A 13,301-nucleotide genomic window follows, 5' to 3' on the forward strand; every position below is an offset into this window, starting at 1 on the left:
TGTTTGTTGCATTATAATCCTGAGTGCCTGTTAACAATTTAGTGCTCTCAGCTCTAAATCTATCCACCCCTCTGTGCCCTGTTCTCAGATATGGAGCAGGATCCTATAAAGTTCTCTTCCTTGTCAGCTCACATGAGGCTAAATTCTGTTAATAAAGGCAGTGGAGAGAGACCCTGCAAGAGAAAGGGCTCTTCTTCCTGGTTTCATGGTGTTTTCAGGGTGTTTGGCTGCTATGGCTTTGTTGCCAGCTGCATGCACACAGGAAGTGTATTCAGCCTCCAGCAGGTACTTGTGACCAGTCCCAGTCAGAGCTTCCTGCCCTTCTGCTCTGTGCCTGCTAACAGGGGTTCTTCCTGCCTGCCAGTCACAGCCTGAGGTCCATCCCCACCTAGTTCAGCCTGTGGACTCTGGAGCCACTCTGTCCCGAGTCAACGCAGGGAGCATGTCTGCCATGAAGCTGTGTGTGGCCGCATTGTCTTCAATGACATCTAAATCCCATCTTCAGAGAGCAGATGTGGCTTCCCAGTGATCTCTCCCTTGGGTACTCTCCGTTAACCTTAAGAAATTCTTTATGATTTTCTTCATTTTAGTAGCCTTTCCTTCTAGTAGGCTGTCCTTTACAATTGGATAATAATGGTTGACATCAATCTTCCTCTGGTTTCTGTTCCTGAGTCAATTCTCGTGGGTAATCTTGCCACCCAGGGTCGTTCAACCCTTATTTGCAGCCCCATATTTGCAACCTCTTATCTGCAACCTTTATTTGCAGGATAAATCAATTCACTTGGAAATATGAGTGGATTGATGACCTTATAGAAGACTTCACAATAATAGTGCTTCATATTATAATTTGTACTTTTTTATTTAACAAATAACAAAAGCTTAAGAAATGTATAATATATACCTGAGTATATATTTTTGACATTAATAAAATTAAGATGGAAAACAGTTCTTTGACACCAAGGGGGAAACCTCAGGTACACTTTGGGCTTTGCATGATTATGATGCAAACTGCAGGTTCTTCTTTGGTAGCAAATGAACCATTCTAGTGAATGATGCTGATAATGAGCAAGGCCATGCATGTGTGCATGCAGGAACAGTGGAGGATAGTTCTGTACCTTCTTTTCAATTTTGTTGTGAATTAAAATAGTTCTAAAAATAGTATCTGAAAAATATCTAGGAAAATTGCATGCCTTTTGAAGAAATGAGAAATATCTTCTTTATAAATGGTGAGATATAGTTATACCAAAATTAGGTAACTAAAATCCCTATTGCTTACAAACATATATTTTTAGATCTAAACAGTAATCAAAAGATCTCATGTTTGAGTCAAAGTTGAAAAATGGACAATTCTTTTCACTTGCTGAAAAAACTGATGACCTGAAATACAGAAAATTATATCGTATTACTCTTAACCTATAAATCACAACATTTTGAACAATAAGCAGTTTATGTAAAGTAATAGTTGTACATATGAGCATGAGTATTTCCCATATTATTCTGCTATGGAAACACTTCAACAATTGTGTTGTAGGATTGTTCACATACTGCACTTATTCTTTGTAAGACTGGTCCTCTTAAGACATAAAATACAAAAGTTGTCAAGAAACTTACGGTTTAGGAAAGAAGGCAGAGTCTTTTGGACACAGAGTTGGATTAATATTGATATTTTGGGAAATTCTAGTAATCCATGAAGAATGAATGAGGAAGCCAAACAAACACTATGAGAAAACAATTTTTTTAGAAGTCAAATAAAACCTCTTATTTGAATTTGTAATAACCATAGTTATTTTTCTATAGATTCTATAGAATCTTTCACATTTTAATATAGTGTTATACACTGAACATATTATAAAAATATCTTAGTACCAGTAAATGAAGAGGAAAAACTTACAAAGACAACAATTTCAGTGTTCTGATAATTTATCAAAGATTAATAACACTTTATAAAATATCCATTATTGAAAAACTCCTAGAGATTCATGTGAAAAGAAGCACATCTGTAGTTTTCTTGCCCAGAACTGCTCCCACATCTCCGCACCTGCCCACCATAGCTCAGTGATCCAGAAGCTTATAGTTTCATAATTTAGAGAAGCTGCAGAAAGCAATGGTGCTGGTGCCACAGGGGAGACTCGATCAGCAGTGGGCAAGGGACTGAAAAAGACAATTGACTTTTCAGCTCAGAGTGGTGATTTTGCTTGTTAATGAATGAGGAAAACCCATATGTTGCTAGTTAGAGGTTGTGGTTTTCTGTCAAGCACTGTGACCCCCATAAATACAATAGCAAGATATTGTAAGTGAGAGTACAACAGAAGAGTTGACATGAGCTTTCTACACACTCCTGACTGATGGAAAAAACCATGCACACATGGAGAGGAGACCAAGATGAGCCAGCAGAAAGTGAAAGCAGAAGGAGACTCGAGAACTGATATTCAAGTTGTGAGCACTTCCCTCTCACACTCATACACACACACACACACACACACACACACACACATCACATAGCAGAAGGTACAAGCCCTACTGACTTGCAGTCTTTCAACACAGTTTTTAAAAAAACTTGTGGGTTTCATCTAAGCTACAAAATCACCAGGGCATGTAGGCTAAAAAATAAAAATAAAGAATAAGAATTAGGAAACAGTGAATAAAAATATCAGCAGGCAGATTATAGGGGAAAGATCCCTCAGTATAGTGTATGCAACTTACAAAAAACATACATCTAAGAATATGAAACAGACTGAGTGTTATTTACACTGTATTACCAAAAATATCTACCTAAAAAAACAAAAACAAAAACAAGACAAAACATGGAAAGTCAATGACAAATGTCTTCTATGCTAAGGGAAAGCATAAGTCAATATAAATTTCTACTGGGATGAGGTGTTACATTAATTAGAAGACAGTATTTTAGAGTAGTTCATAAATATTTGGAAATTATATGGGGCACCTGGGTGGCTCAGTTGGTCAAACTTCTGCCTTTGGCTCAAGTCCTGATTCCAGGGTCCTGGGATCAAGCCCCATATTGGGGTCCCTGCTCAGTGGGGAGTCATTTTTCCCTGTGCCCTTCCTCCCTGTTCATGCTTGTGCTTCTCTGTCTCTCAATCTCTCTGAAATAAATAAATAAAATCTTAAAAAAATAATTATATGGAAATGATAAAGAAAACAGTTCAGATAAGTAAATGAACATATAATGGCAGGAATACAGCAAATAGGAAATATCAATAGAGAGATAAAACTATGAATAAACCACAGAGAAAATCTTAGTTTATCATTATACACCTGAATGAAAATTCACTTCATTGGCTCTCCAGAAAATTGGATATTCAGTAGAAAAAATATATGAAATTGAGGAAGTAATAATAGACTTTGTTCATCTCATGAATGAGAAAGAAAAAGCAGAAAATTAACAGAGTACATTAAATTAAAGAGCACTTGCACAGCAAAGGACAGGACAAAGAAGTTGAAAAATACTTGGAAGAACAATGTACAGAGCAGGAAAAAATTATAAACCCTATATCAGATAAGGGACTGATATCCAAAATGTATAAATATCACAAACAATGAAATAAAAACAAAGAAAATAATCCAATTCAGAAATGGGCACAGGGCCTGAGTAACATTTTTCTGAAGACATAGAAATGGCCAATAGGTACAAGAAAGAAAATCACACATCATCAGGGAAAGGCAATTCAAAATCACAATAAAATATCAACTCTCACCTGTTGGGAATTGCTTTTTCCAAAACCATAATAGAATAATAGTGAGGATCTGAAGAAAAGGAAATCCTTTGGAAGAAATATAAATTGGTGCTGCCACAATGGAAAATAGTACAGCATTTTTTCAAGCAATTACAAATAAAAATACCATATTATTCAGTGATGTCACTCCTACATATATATCGGATAAATGTTATACATCAGGCAGTAGAAGAAAACAAGACACAAACATAGAATGAATAGCAAAATCCAACTATCAAAATAATACATTCATGCTAATTCAGTAAATATTCCAATCAAAAGATATAAATTATCGGGGCACCTGGGTGGCTCAGTGGGTTAAAGCCTCTGCCTTCAGCTCAGGTTATGATCCCAGGGTCCTGGGATCGAGCCCCGCATCAGGCTCTCTGTTCAGGAGGGAGGCTGCTTCCCCCTCTCTCTCTGCCTGCCTCTCTCCCTACTTGTGATCTCTGTCTGTCAAATAAATAAATAAAATCTTTAAAAAAAAGAAAGAAAAGAAACAGCAAGGAGTATGGACTATTTACAACTTCATGCAACTATGGATGAAAGGCACAAGTTTAGCTTCCCCTGAAAATGCCAAAAATAAAATATGCATACTGTATCATTCTACTTATGTAAATGTTTGTAAATGGAGGTGATAAAACGAAAGGGGCACTTTGCAGTGCTGGTAATATTCATTTTCTCCTTCCTGTGATGGCGACACTTGAAAATGCAGCTAGTTGTTGGCATGTATCACATGTCCAACCATCTATATGTACATTATTCCGCAGTAAAATTAACATAACAGAATACCATGAAAATATGTAAATATGTTTAAAACTAGACATAAAATTGAAAACATCCTACCAAATACAACTTGGGAAAACCAAAACACAAAAGGAAATAAAAATATCAGAGGTGTCTTAACCTCTAATATAATTTAATCTCTAATTCAGAAAACTTTTCATAGTCAGTTACAGAATATTTCAATGCTTATGAGGAAAGAAAGATGAACTGTCAATTAAAAACAGAAAAGAAAATCTTACAAGGTAGAAAAAAGGGTCTAAAAAAGTGTGTGTTTTGTGCATTTTCTTGGAATACTAAAAAAAGGAAATTACATGTCAATGGCAATCTAAACTGATTCTGATAATATATAAAAATAATGAACTCTAAGATAAGTAGATTTATTGAAGAAATATCAATTGGATTTACATTTGCAATTCCATTAACTTAATCTGTCACATTAGCAAAGTAAAGAAGATCAAAAGATGTGATTTCTCTGATGCAGAAGATAAAACTAATTTTCATTTTTAATTAAAAAGACATTTAGACTGACAGAAATAAAAAAGAAAACATCCATGCAAAGATCTAGAATAGATATGATAACTCTGAAAAAGAACTAATATAAAGCCACTGTTTATAAAAGGACAATTTTTAAAGTATGAATTGACAAAAATATATACAAGATCAAAGAAACCGAGAAGGAAGTGCAAAGTTCATACCCACACATATATGGAATGCAGATTTCGGCAATGATGCAAAATCATTTCTTGGAGAAAGTATGGTATTACAATAAATGTTGAGGAAGCAATCAGTTTCAAATGGAATTAATAATATATACTTTATACCATATAAAAAAATGTTAAAAAATGATCATCTATAAGTGCAAATGATAAAATTTCAAAAACATGTACTAGGAAAAATACCTGACGTAGAGCTGGGCAGAGATTTCTCAGAGAGAAACAAAACATGATCCATAAAAGAACAAACTGATGAAGTGTAGTTCCTTAAGATAATGTCTGTGCTTTGAAGTAAAGACAAGTCATAGACTGAGAGAAAATATTTACAAATCATACATCTAATAAAAAACTTGCTGCCAGGCTATGGAAAGAATTCTCAAAATATGATAACAAGAAGTAAAAATATAACAAAAATATTTCAAGATACTTCACTAAAAAGCATTTATTGATGGGAAATAAATACAGAGAAAGTTGCTCAATACTATCAGTCTTAGGAACATTCACATTAGAACTACTACATATCAGAATTCCTATTCCAGCAAGAAGGAGAGGATATGCTACTGTTCCTTACTTCCTCCACCAAATACAGCTAAGACACCTGGATATTATACACAAAACAACATAACATTCAAACAGGTGATGAGAAACCTGACAGAACTGCACACTCTAACCCCAAGGAATGACATGGTGGTGTGCACCCTGGAATTTCTCTTTGCCTCACAAATCCAAGACTGGTGAGCAAACCACAGACACCAAAGTGCACAGACAAAAGGCCCCAAAATGTTTTTTTCTCTCTAGTCAACATAATAGAAAAAAGGCAAGCTAGAAAGACACAAACAAACAAACAAAAATGTCGACACCGATCAACCACTGACTACCCAAGGACACATCACACAGGAATGCAGGGGAAATCAAGAAAAAGGAAAACTAAGAAAAATGTCACCACCACACCCACTCTGAAAGAACTGCTAAAGGGAATTATCCAAACAGAAATTAAATGGTAACAGAAGGAATCTTGCAAGGATCATCAGGAAGAAAGGGAAAACAAAAGAAAGTATAAAACTGTCATTAGGTCTAAGGGGCTTTGTTTCAACTCTAGTGTCTAAATTGTTTGATATTTGAATGAAAATCATCAGTTGAAGCAAAGTGATAACATTCATGTAATTCTCAACATAAGTAGAGAAACATTTAAAACAAAGTAGAAATGAGACACAGTAAAGGGACATCAAGGAAGGGAAGGCTCTATATTTTACTCAGAGTTCAGTGGGTTGTGACGGACTGTGTAGACTGATATATGTGTTTATAATTTTCTATATAAAGATATATGCTATCTACATAGCTTATATGAAGCAGGTTAGAACATATGTGGACATGTATATGACTATATATGTATAAAGTTTTCATGAAGTAAATATTGACTTTGCTTTACATTATGCTCCATCAATTAGGTTCATGATGTAGAAAACTATAATCTTCACATTTATCTCACTGCATTGCAAACACAACATCACCAAAAATAAATTCCAGTTGGATCAGAAACTCTAATTAAAGTGAAAAATTAATAAATAAAGAAAAAGGATAAAAGTAATATGGGAAATTATGTTTATGAACTTTGGCTAATTTCTGAAATAGGTTCAAAATAATCACTAACACCCAAATGATATATTTGACCATGGTAATATTAAAATTCTGATCATTAAAGGACTCTAATAGGGGAGTAAAAATGCAATATATAGCTATTTCCATCTTGTTAACTCAAAAAAGAGCTCATATTTAAAACATGGTAAGGACTTCCAAGAAGACCAAAGAAAACACCATCTAGGAGAAATAAGCAAGGGACACACTCGAGTCCTTCTCATCAAAGAGAATATCCTAATAACTCACAGCCCAGAACAATAATACTGTTCTATAACCACCAGAATTTTTGTCATAATTTTTATCAGACCTCTCTATTTTGAATCAAGGGAATATTTTGTACAATGTATTTACACAGTAAGATACACATATCTATGACTGGGCAATTTCATACTAATGCTTCGAAGAAAATGTATAATAATCATATATAAATACAATTATAATGTTGCATTTATGCATGGCTATTTTGGAAAAATGCATTCTTTACATTTCATAAATATACTATATATTATGTAGTTATGTATAATAAGTTGTTATAAATACAATACATGGAAAACACATAGAAAAAGCCTTTCATAAAATAATTATTCATAATACCCACATACTAAAAAGGAAGTAAATTTCTGAGAATTGATTTTAAAATGTCCTATTCATATAAGACAGAAGCAGTGAAAATTCACAAACTATAGACAAATGCAGTAATAAAGATGGATTACAAATATCAATGAGAGCAAATGGAGACACATATAATAATGCATACTGCATGATTCCATTGATATAAATTCCAAAAATAAGCAAAGACATTTCACAGTATTAAAACTGGTAGGGCTAATAGAGGCTCTAAACTTCTTGCTCATGATCTGATTTGTAATTATGTTCTGACTATTTTGTGATGGATATGCACAATCATGTAGTTTTCTTTTTTTTTAAAGATTTCTTTATTTATTTGACGAGAGAGAGAGAGGAAGAGACATCACAAGTAGGCAGAGAGGAAGGGAGAGAGAGAGGGGGAAGCAGGCTCCCTGCCCCGCAGAGAGCCTGATGCGGGGCTCAATCCCAGGATCCTGAGATCATGACCAGAACCAAAGGCAGAGGCTTAACCCACAGAGCCACACTGATGCATTGTTATTTTGATAAATGCATTATTTACATTTCATAAATATACTATATACTACATAGTTATTTATAATAAGTTATTATAAATACAATACATGAAAAACACATAGAAAAAGCTTTTCATAAAATAATTATTCATAATACTCACATACTAAAAAGTATGTAAGTTTCTGAGAATAGCTTTTAAAATGCCCTATTCAAATAAGACAGCATCAGCTAAAATTCACAAACTATAGACAAATGGAATAATATAGATGGATTACAAATATCATATGAGAACAAAAGGAGACACACATAATAATGCATACTGTGTGATTCCATCGATATAAACTCCAAAAATAAGAAAGACATTTCACAGTATTAACATTGGCAGGGTTAATAGAGGCTCTAAACTTCTCGCTCATGATCTGATGTGTAATTATGTTCTATTTTGTGATGAATATGCCCTGTCATATAGTTTTCTTTTTTAAAAGATTTTATTTATTTATCTGACAAGAAGATCACAAGTAGGCAGAGAGGCAGGCAGAGAGAGAAGGGGAAGGAGGTTCCCTGCTGAGCAGAGAACCTGATGTGGGGCTCAATCCCAGGACCTTGAGATCACGACCCAAGCCAAAGGCAGAGGCTTAACCCACTGAGCCACCCTGGTGCCCCAATCATATAGTTTTCTTGATGTGTGGTAAAAAATATAGCAAGGTTATTTCAGGCAAAAGAACATGTATAGAATATGGCTTTCTATGAAAAGCAAGAACTAGAAATTATTAAATGTACATTAAAGGTATAAAAATAGTAAAATATCATGGAGTCAAGCTATGGAAAAGTAACAGACTTTAAAATAAATAAACAAGAAATATATATGACTATATGGATGAGATCTACAAATGTAATATTAAATGATAAGCTTTTAATAAAAGCTGGAAACACTTGAAACCTCACCATTTCCTCTTCATCCTCTATGGAGAGCAGGGTAGAGTTCTTAGAAGCACAGGACAACCGACTCTCATTCCATGGTTTTCTTTCAGTGCTAATGTAATAGCAATTTTTGGAATATGTAATCCACTCTTTTGGACAATGACCACATGGGTCAGCTAAAGAAAGATTATGAGATATTATCCAAAAGGCTTTGAATATTAAAACTTGCAAGTTTGCAAGTTACATATGTATACATAAATGTGTATACAACACACCACTTTACCCTCACAAGCGGGCAAAAATAAAACAAGAACACATGCACACTCCCAGAAGAGTCAGCCTTTCATCCCTTACTTATGTGCCAGTATAAAACAAACAAACAAAACTGTCCATCTTTACATGTACTTCCAGTCCCTGAACAAACAACTTTTTTGGAATTGTATAATGGTTTATATCATATCATGTTAAAGCAGGAGGAAATTTGAGGCCATTGGTTAACAATGGGTATAGTAACTTTATTTTATTTTAAGATCTATTTATTTATTTCACAGACAGACAGAGAGAGAGAGAGAGCATGAACCGGAGGGCAGAGGGAGAGGGAAAGAATATCTCAAACAGACTCTGCACTGAGCATAGAGCTGACATGGGGCTCAGTCCCAGAACCCTGAGTTCATAACCTGAGACAAAACCCAGAGTCAGACTCTTCACTCACTGAGCCATCCAGGTACCTCATGTATGCTGATTTTATTTTATTTATTTTTTTTAAATTTTTTATTTTATTTATTTGACAGAGATCACAAGTAGGCAGAGAGGCAGGCAGAGAGAGAGGAGAAAGCAGTCTTCCCACTAAGCAGGAACCTGATGCGGGGCTCGATCCCAGGACTCTGGGATCGTGACCAGAGCTGAAGGCAGAGGTTTTAACCCGCTGAGCAACCCAGGTGCCCCTATTTATTAATTTTTTAAAAGATTTTATTTATTTATTTGACAGAGAGAGAGATCAGAAGTAGGCAGAGTCAGGTAGAGAGAGAGGGGGAAGCAGGCTCTCCGCTTAGCAGGGATGCTGAGGCAGATGCGGGGCTCGATTCCAGGACCCTGAGACCATGACCGAGCCAAAGACAGCGGCTTAATCCACTGAGCCACCCAGGCGCCCCTGTATGCTGATTTTAAATGAGTATTTCCTCATACTATTGTGTAAGAAGTAATACTCTCCTACACTCACCAATTATGAAAATTTAACTCGATTTTCTAATTCATTTTCCTCCCAAAACATCTATTATCATACTTGTCTAGCTTAAGATACAGACAAAATATAAGCTATCCTAATATCAGAGTTTTGGAAAAAAATTTCTACCTTTCTGGGCCGTTATTTTCACAGATGCCTTGTTCTGCACTGGTCCTGCAGTAACTAGAAAAATTAAAACATTGCTCATAAAACTTAATATTAAACTAAATAAATCATTATGATTTGAGTTCCTTAGTTTGAAGTTTGGTATATTATTTAGAATGGGAAATCTCTGTGATAAAATTGATTTTACCCATAAAAATTAAATAAAATAGTGAACATGTGGGGGAAGATAATTCAAAAGTTTAAAGAATCAAACCTCACAGTCTTTACAGTATTTGGTTTAACCAGTCTCAAGAACTAAATTGTATATCTCCAAAAAGTCTCTGCCATAACTTGTATTTCAGGTATGAAATCTGAATATATGTGTAATACACTTTATATAGAGTTATTCTGTTATTTCTACTTTTGACAGATTCAGAATAACCATTCCACATCTAGAACATACATGCATTAAGTTGAGGTAATACAATTCCATAATATTGTGCAACATTTCGAGCACCGATGATCATTAAAGTGAAAAATTCCCTTGTCGTCATTGAAACACTTACAGGGAATAACAACTATTGTGACCACAGTGGACGTCAAGACAAAGCAGATGATTCCCAGGATCCCAGCAATGAGCTTCCCTGGACATGAAGGTAAATATTTGGAAGAGAAATTAAAATGCTCAGAAAACATGGATGGAAAACAATCATTTAGGAAATTTACATACAAGAGAAACAACAAAGCACAGGGAGTCACATATAAGACTTTGGACCCCTAACTTGTATCGACCATTGTAATCTTCTCTCAGAATATACCATTACATTTGCAATAAATATATTACCCCGGTGAGACTGGGTTAAGACCGCGAATTACCACACTTGAACAAGGTTCATTCTCAGATTTTAATTACAATACCATATTCCAGCTCCAAGCTTTGATCCACACAAATGAAAAATATGAGATCATCCCCTACTCATTTCCTGCACCCCTGTTCCCCAAGTGCACATTCTAGAACAGTATATTATGTCTGAATTAACTATTTTACCTTTGCACTGGTAGTTCTTGCCGTTCCCTTGAAGATCCCGAGAAGCATCTTGAAGAGTTAATTCTGCATACGTTATTTCCTGCTCACGTCCTGAAATGCCGCTTTTAGTGCCCTTAGCTTTCACTTGCTGTCTTCTTGAACCCTTAACCTGACTGAGTTCTGCATAGGTAACTCCTTGGTTATTCATCTCTGCAGCTGCGTGGTGTCAGGCACAGGGCTGAATGGGACTATACTGAAGGACTTGATGAACAGTGGGTAGGACAGTCACAGTGGGTGGAGTGTGTGGTGAGTGGTAGTACTCATTTGCTGTTGAACAATGTAAAATCTGGTACTAATTTCCTTGGAGCTTTAAAGAAGTGCTTCATGATGAAATAAGTGGTTTTTATAATGATATTCTCTGTTTGACACAATAGTATTGGTTGGAAACATGTAAACCAAAAAATTAGTAGAGAAGAGAAAGAATTCAGGAATAATATTGTCCTCATTAATGTAAGGCCAGATTCCACAGAACAGGTCAACACTACTGGAATAACTGGGTTAATATTTAAATGCTGCATTATAAAGAAAATGCTACATAAATTTTTTTGACAAGTTTTAAATGCATTATTTGTTAAAAAATGTGAGTCCTCCTAATTAGGGAATATTAGTTTTAGCACCTACAGGAATTTCCTGGAGTAAATTACTTTTATTTAAGACTCAGGTTTCTTTACTAAAATGTCATGCAGTACTATCAAGTGGTCTTTTACTTTGAGTAAATGTGGCGTTCGAAGAAATCATTAAGTTTTAAAAGAAATCTTTTACGTGTTGAAAATGTTACATGACACAATAAACTTATCCAAACCCTGAACTATAATGAAATAAAAAACACCAAAAAGTATTTTTAAAATACTTATTTAACACCAGAAATTGACAACTGATTTAATAGTAAAGGTGTGAAACCATAAAATGATAAATAAAAGCGTAGTTCATTTATGGAAGAAAACTGTTGGTACAGACTTCCAGAAAAAACTAAGAATGTCAAAAGCAATAGCGAAATTTTAGTTGTATAAGGAATTCTAATAAATGAAATAAATGTGATTTCATAATTCAGTCAATGAGTTCAAAGTCAGTGAAATATGGAATTACTTCTGGATCTCAAATTTACGAACTATGACCTTTAGAAGTTACTTCCTGGGGCCCCTGAGTGGCTTGTGGGTTAAAGACTCTGCCTTCAGCTCAGATCATGATCCCAGGGTCCTGGGATCAAGCCCCACAATGGGCTCTCTGCTCAGTGGGGAGCCTACTTCCTCCTCTTTCTCTCTCTGCCTACTTGTGATCTCTCTCTGTCAAATAAATAAATAAAATCTTTAAAAAAAAAGGAAGTTACTTCCTATCTAGCTACCTAGTTTATACTAATCTAAACTGGGAATTAAAATATATAAAATATAACGCATTTAAACCACTTATTATTCCATTCAGCTTTTCTAAGTTCTCAAGTACATTAGTTATCTTAAGTTTTTTTTAATATTTTTAAAGATTTTATTTATTTATTTGACAGAGAGATCACAAGTAGGCAGAGACGCAGGCAGAGAGAGAGGAGGAAGCAGGCTCCCCGCTGAGCAGAGAGCCCGATGTGGGGCTCAATCCCAGGACCCTGAGATCATGACCTGAGCAGAAGGCAGAGACTTTAAAACACTGAGCCACCCAGGTGCCTGCTTAAGTATTTTTAATACATGAGTCACAGTATCATTGTTGATTCATATCCTTTAGATCATGTAACATAATCCATTAGACAGGAATCTCTCTCAATATTAAATATCTTTTTTTGCCAAGTTTTGGTCAATTTTTTTAAAAAGTTTTTTTGATTATTTCATACTTAAGTTTAAATTAACATTTTCCAGAAGGTACCTCATCTGCTTTCCATGAACAATCAAACTACTTTCATTTAACAAAGCAAGTATACGAGGAATTACATTTGACTCTTATGATTGAAGGCTTCACCTTAAATTTTTTTTCAAATATTTATGTAATTCTAGTTAGTTGACATATAGTAT

General features: G+C 34.8%; 1 protein-coding gene across 3 annotated transcripts; it reads right to left on the minus strand.

The window, feature by feature from the left end:
• Window positions 1-957: 957 nt before the first annotated feature.
• LOC123946833 (NKG2-F type II integral membrane protein-like) lies at window positions 958-11,455 on the minus strand. Of its 3 annotated transcripts, XM_046012633.1 has the most exons (7): window positions 11,269-11,455; window positions 10,787-10,864; window positions 10,245-10,298; window positions 8,918-9,069; window positions 3,717-3,782; window positions 1,612-1,718; window positions 958-1,377 (listed from the first exon to the last, which is right to left on the minus strand). In XM_046012633.1, the coding sequence occupies exons 1-7, from the start codon at window positions 11,453-11,455 to the stop codon at window positions 1,266-1,268; spliced, it is 756 nt and encodes a 251-aa protein (XP_045868589.1). In that variant the 3' UTR covers window positions 958-1,265. The 3 variants fall into 3 exon arrangements, with proteins under 3 accessions (XP_045868589.1, XP_045868590.1, XP_045868591.1); XM_046012634.1 differs by lacking the exon at window positions 3,717-3,782; XM_046012635.1 differs by lacking the exons at window positions 10,245-10,298; window positions 10,787-10,864.
• Window positions 11,456-13,301: the final 1,846 nt, after the last annotated feature.

The sequence above is a fragment of the Meles meles genome, chromosome 7, assembly GCF_922984935.1.
Source record: "Meles meles chromosome 7, mMelMel3.1 paternal haplotype, whole genome shotgun sequence".
Classification (NCBI taxonomy): Eukaryota; Metazoa; Chordata; class Mammalia; order Carnivora; family Mustelidae; genus Meles; species Meles meles.